Here is a 5988-nt window from a genome sequence, read left to right as displayed (position 1 = left end):
TTTCTAAACAAGTGACAATAGATCTCTGCTTTATTCCAATGAACACGTTTGCTATGGGAATTGAACTCCTCTCAAGGCAAGGAAGCCTCCTTTTGTACAGCACAATAACAAGATTCCCTCCCACAACAAAAAGGTTTTAAGTTTTACTTTCTCATTAGCAACGTCAGCCAGCTCCACAAAGCTCTTCAGTTTGATTTCAAAGTCACTCATCAGCTTCCATTGATCTCCCTCAATTCCTACGCCAACCTTTTTAATTGTTTCATCTTCCAGCAGCCTTTTGAGTCCCTTGGGAAAACCTAAAATAGATTAAGCCCAAACATGAGACACTAAACATTGGAAGATGCCAGAAAGTCTAACGGAAATGACAAAACCCGAGCACAAAGACCACCTGCAAAACCCTGGGCTTTCAAAGGAAAAGCCCCCAAAGTTGCTCTGCTTATGTGACTCAACTCTGCAATGACTGAAAACATCAACTGGTCATGATGGATCATCTGAACACAAGCAAGGAAATATTTGAAATACACGAATTCATCCTGCACCTGAAAACAAATCAAGTAAAAGAACCCTTAAACAATCTCAGATAAACTCTCCTTCTAATTGCCTTTTTTGTTATGTAATTTAACAATCTCCACCTGGAAGATACTTTAATTCTCAAAATTCAACATTATTGCAAAATCTTTTTACCACTTCCCGCATAATTTCTTCCCAATTTTAGCTATTTCCCATTTCTGGGCAACAGTTTCAGCTGTAAGCACGGGAAATCCCCAGGAGCACAGGTTCTGTGGGGACACAGAGCTAACTGTTGGGCTGCTCCAACATTCTGGAAAAACAGAATTCACCAGCCAGATGCTCCACCAAGCCCAAAGACGTCAGTCTTGTCAGCAAGAAAAAAAACGCCACAATATTCAAGCATGTACTCAAAAGCTAAGTATTGTATTTTGATTTATCCTGAACTGATGGCACAGAAATCCTGGATCAAAGGGTATTTTCAAGCTTACAGGACTGAATTAAAGCAGGCAGTTTTCTCATCTCATTTTCTACAGGAGGGAACAGCCACAGACACTTCATCCTTGAACAATAACAGCCTTTTCCTCCCCTCTGTGTTTATTCCCATTTAAAATTCAGAGCATCTTATTTAAATCCATACATTAAGGACCCCACAGCTGGATACTATGAGTTAGTCTCAAGTGCAATTCTAGTACCTACAAACCCAGTATTGCACAAACACATAGTACTTAACATCTGCCTTGGTTCTGATTTTGAATGTCACCTTTCTCAGCCCTGCAATATGTGTTTATGTACTTCAACAAACACTTGGCCTGGCTGATTTTATTTTTGCATTATTTTCACAGCTCTCTCTGCCCTCTCATGGTTGCCATCGACACTGTGGAGGCACATTTGCAGCTAAAAACACACTCAGCTGTGCTGTGGACTGGGAAATTGCAGGTCCAATCCAAAGAATTCGGAAATAACAGCAAAAAACCTGCACAAAACAGTTGTAGCCTGGTGCTGTAAGATGTAGGCAGAACACATTTCCAAAGCACCTCAGCCATAAAAAAAAAAAAAAAAAAAAAGGGCAGCAAATCCTCCACAAAGGAGATAAAATCCAGCCTAATAAAAGTCTGCAATACTGTACAAGGGATTGTCACCTGAGAAAATAATTATTAAAACCTTCAAGGATGGGCACTTCCCAGTGGAGGACTTGCGCCCCTTTTCCACCACCTCATTCCTAGAAGAATGACTAGCAAACAAACAAACAAAAAAGTCTAAGTTTAAGACTAAGCAGAGGCTACAATTACATTTTGAGAAGTCTGTAAGGAAATAAAAACACTAGAGAAGGGAAAATATGAACAATCTTCCCATTAAGTAAATGTGGTTTTGTCCTTTCCACACAGTCCAAGAGCTCCCTATTGCTCCTGCAGAAGAAAGTTCTTCTTTTCTTTTGGCTAAGACTTAGTGCTTTTTGTTGTAGGGGCTAACTTGGCCAGTATCTACATTTCTGTACATCAAATGCATTGGTATCATGAGCAGAAATTAGCTCTGGTTCCTGCAAAATGGTTGACACCTCAGTCAGTTCAAAGTCCATCTCCCATCTCCCACTGGCAAGGACAGGAATTTTGGAAAACAATGCAGGAAGAAACATTATCGTCTGCTGTAACAGCATCGACACACAAACATCTCCCCTTCCAGAATCAAAACCATTTCAGCTCTTTATGACTCTTCTTCCCTCAGCTTCCTCTCCTCACATCCCTTTTTTCTTTTTTTCCCCTGTGCTCCTGATGGAATAGCCTCCAGCAATTAAATTTTCCACCCCATTTGCTCTAAATGACAAAGGATTGAACACCAACATTAAAATTACCGCTATTATACCTCAGCGTGAGTCCCCCAGGGAAATCAGAAACCTCTCACAGGCATCGTTTCAATCTAACATTTTAAACCAAAAGGTTATAAAATTGCAGTCTCCTTCCCTCATTGCTGTTTTCCCTATTTGGAAGCTTTTATTCACATCCATAATGAATTCAGACCCGGCTGAGCACACCCCCTTGTCTCCTCACAGCTGCATCACACCAGGTAGCCAGTGTTCTTTCCCCAAACTGATGTCATAAAATGCAGGTACTGGGAACAAACAGCACAAGAGCCATCATTTTTGAGGGGTTTTGCGGAAGCCAAATTAAAAAAAAAAAAAAAAAAATTAAAAAACCCTATAGCCTGCTCTACTCAGGTTCATTGTTTTTCTTGGCACTGAACAGAAAGCTCATTATAGGAGCAGGGAGCTAAATTTTTAAAACTGGAATAAAATATTCTCTCCCAGGCAGAAAAATAAACCTCAAGTAAGACTCTCTTGCCCTGTTCAGAATGCAAACACATCATTTTCATGCACACAGGGGGGGCTAAGATTGTCTTGATATGTAGGCATCACTCTTAGAAAAAAATCCCCTTATTACAAGTGGGAAAGGGAAGAAAAACAAAGGATATTTGCTATCCAGTGCGGTGGGATTTATCAGCCATTGCTCAAGGCCAAGTTTAAAGTTAAGCACAAGAAACAAGGGGCAGTTCATGCCCTAAATAAGAGAGGAATTCCAGTACCTGCCATGGGGGAGATGTGAAACAAGTAACACTTGTCCTCAGCGATGCAGATCTGGATTACAGCGATTTTGGCCATTTTCCCTCTCGTGTAGGATGGTGGCCATTCAATATCAAATCCAACAGCAGCCCCATCTGACAAACTCTGCCTGGAAAGAAATAGAGATGCCTCCCATTTATCAGCTCTACCAGGATTTAAAATACCAACCTTAAGCCACCTCTAAGGATGATGAGAATCACAGTCCGTTCCTTTCACACCAGCAGGACACAAACCAGTTTAAAACCAAGACCGTGAGGAGGAGAAATTCCTGCTGGTCCTCAAGGTCACAAGAAACACTTCAAAACTGAACTTGTCTGATGGCAAATAAATAGTGCATTATTTATAAATAACTTAAAATATGGGCTGACAAAAGGACAGGGAGAGCCCAATTACCACCACAGGCAAAACAGACACATCAAAACGAACCAATTTATTACCAATCAAATAAGAGGTGGATAATGAGAAATAAAACTCAATCTTAAAAACACTTTCCCCCAACCCTTCCCTCCTTCCCTAGCTCAACTCCCAACTTCTCTACCTCTTCCCTCTCAGCAGGACAGGGGGACAGGTCCTTTAGCCTCCCACTACCAACACCTTGCCACACAAGCCTCAAGGACAGCCAGATACAAGAGATGATGGAATAGTTTATATTCCCTTCAAATACTGTTCTTTATTTATCTCACATTCCCTTGAAAACCTGTTCTTCACTCATCTCACGGGACTGGAAGTTTTGTATAGAAATTTCCCCCCAGTATTACAAGCTGTGCTAAACAAAAAGGGGGGAAATAATGTATTTGGACCACAAATTCGCCATCTTTTCTTCGAACAAAGTCCCCAGTTCGGAATTAACATGTGCTTGATTTCTTACAGCTCATACTTCTCCATGAAGTCAGTGAAGCTCACAGAATTATCCACACTGTGGAAGGCAAAAGGACCTGCATTAGAGCCTTCACTGCTTCTGCTTCAGAGGGACTGGGAGGTTGAGCCACGGCATCTCCCATGTAAAAGGCCAAAGGGGAAATTATTCCCAAGAGCCAAATCCAAACAGGAAACAAAAAAAGGACTCAAAACCCCCCAAACCAACACTGAGTAAGAGCTGTTACCTGATATCTTCTGAGAGAAGGGAACAGTCGTTGGCATCGTAGCTGTAAACAACAGAGCCACAGAACTCCAGGAATGGCAGCCCATCCTCCAGAACACTCCTCTGCACACCAGGCTTCTGGCAAACAAGATTTGGGAATTAAAGGCCACACCTGTCCCTACCAGAGACATCCATCCCACCCCAAAAACATTCGGCTTCCTGCCCCAATTTCTCAGCTGGACTCGGGGCGCTCAGACAACAAGTGAAAGTCACGGTGGTTTCACCTGATGTATTTTAATATCCAAGCTACTAATTAGTTACTCCCATTTCAAGGCATCCAAACCCCCTTATTTTTGGATAGTTTGAAATTCAGGACTGACAGGAAGTGACTTCTACAGAAATAACAGCAACAGGTGATATTTTAGCAACACACACTATTTTAATCTGGAAAGAGAGATATTAACAAGCTGATTTGATTAGAAATAACAAATTACAAATTACAGCTGAATACATCAACAAAAAACAGAGGAACAGGCCTAACTAAAAGCACGTGCTCCAAAGTTGATTTATCACGCAGCCTGAAAAGTTTCCCCGGCCTATGACCTACCTTTTTATCCCACAAAGCTTCCTCCTGGCTCTGTGTAAGCATCCACTCAGGATATTTATCCTGCAGATCAGCAGTTACCACATCCATGTTTTCCACATTTCTGTTCCTTTTGCATAAAAAAATTAAAATAAATAAAACAACAACAACAAACTAAGAAATTAGAAGTCAGTTTGTATAGAGATGAGCTGCCACCACAGCCAGCCCTGAACTTACAGAAAACCTTAAGTTTAAATGTTAATTAAGGATGTGCCAGTCCAGGATTTAAACAGAAGCACCTCACCAAGCACAGTGCCAGGCATCAGGAATTCCCTGGAACAGGAAAACACTCCAGAGAGACGTTAGAAGAGATTTAAGCCAGGATATGCTGTCCCAAACAGCTCTGATGGCTGGGGTTTTCTCCCAGGGAAACGTAGCAGGATTTGACTGGATTGGAGCTGTTCCAGCCTCTCCCTGAACCGCTCCTGGTGTGATTTACTCCACTCCTTCCCAGAGCCCCCCACCACTACACCTCCCGCCCCAGCGCCCCCAAAGCTTCACCTACTGCCACCCAACGCCCCAATACCGCCCGCCCGTGCCCTCCCTCACTAATTCTTGCCCCAGTACTCTCACAGTTTGACCTATTGTCCCTCAGTGGTCCAACACTGCCTCCCAGTGCCCCAACCGTGCCGCCCGCAGTGTCCCCCCCCACCACCACACCCCCCGCCCCGGCGCCCCCAGCACCTCACCCGCCGTGGCCCAGTGCTCCCAGCATAGCCGGCGCCGGCATCAGGCGGTGCCCAGGGGCTCGGGGCGTTCCGTCGTGCCGCCGCGGCCTCTCGGTGCCCGGTCCCGGTGACGCCCGCCCGCCCGCCCGGCCGCCCGCGGGGACCTTCGCGCTGCGCAAAAATTGGACGCAGGGCCGAGGCGCCTTTTAAATACGTCACGGGCGTCCCCCCCGCCCATCAGTTTCCCCCTCGGGTTACCCGAGGTGACGCGCAGGCGCAGCGCGGCGGCCGCGGGGCACTTCGGGGGTTGTAGTCCCGCGGGGAGGGGGAGGCCCGCGCACCCCCCGGCGCCCCCCGCGCTGCCGCCGCCGCCGCCGCTCTCGGCCGGGCGGGGCCGGGGCGGGCCGGGGAGGGCCGGGGCGGGGCGGAGCGGGCGGCGGGGGAGCGCCAGCCCTTGGCTCTGTGAGGCGGG

General features: G+C 45.6%; 1 protein-coding gene across 1 annotated transcript in view; it reads right to left on the bottom strand.

Moving 5' to 3' along the window:
- The window catches only part of WRN (Werner syndrome RecQ like helicase), a 29984-nt gene extending 24338 nt beyond the window's left edge, over window positions 1–5646 (bottom strand). The window contains exons 1-5 of the mRNA XM_027906486.1: window positions 5538–5646; window positions 4813–4921; window positions 4228–4343; window positions 3088–3233; window positions 148–296 (exon numbers count right to left, since the gene is read on the bottom strand). Of these exons, the coding sequence (XP_027762287.1) occupies window positions 148–296; window positions 3088–3233; window positions 4228–4343; window positions 4813–4921; window positions 5538–5578 (561 nt within the window). The 5' untranslated portion in view covers window positions 5579–5646. The remainder of the gene's footprint in view (window positions 1–147; window positions 297–3087; window positions 3234–4227; window positions 4344–4812; window positions 4922–5537) is intronic.
- Between the last annotated feature and the right edge of the window lie 342 nt (window positions 5647–5988).

The sequence above is a fragment of the Empidonax traillii genome, unplaced genomic scaffold (assembly GCF_003031625.1).
Source record: "Empidonax traillii isolate 1590-97213 ecotype Southwest subspecies unplaced genomic scaffold, ASM303162v1 scaffold1301:size135188, whole genome shotgun sequence".
Taxonomy (NCBI): domain Eukaryota; kingdom Metazoa; phylum Chordata; class Aves; order Passeriformes; family Tyrannidae; genus Empidonax; species Empidonax traillii.
This window is presented reverse-complemented; position numbering and strand designations above follow the sequence as displayed.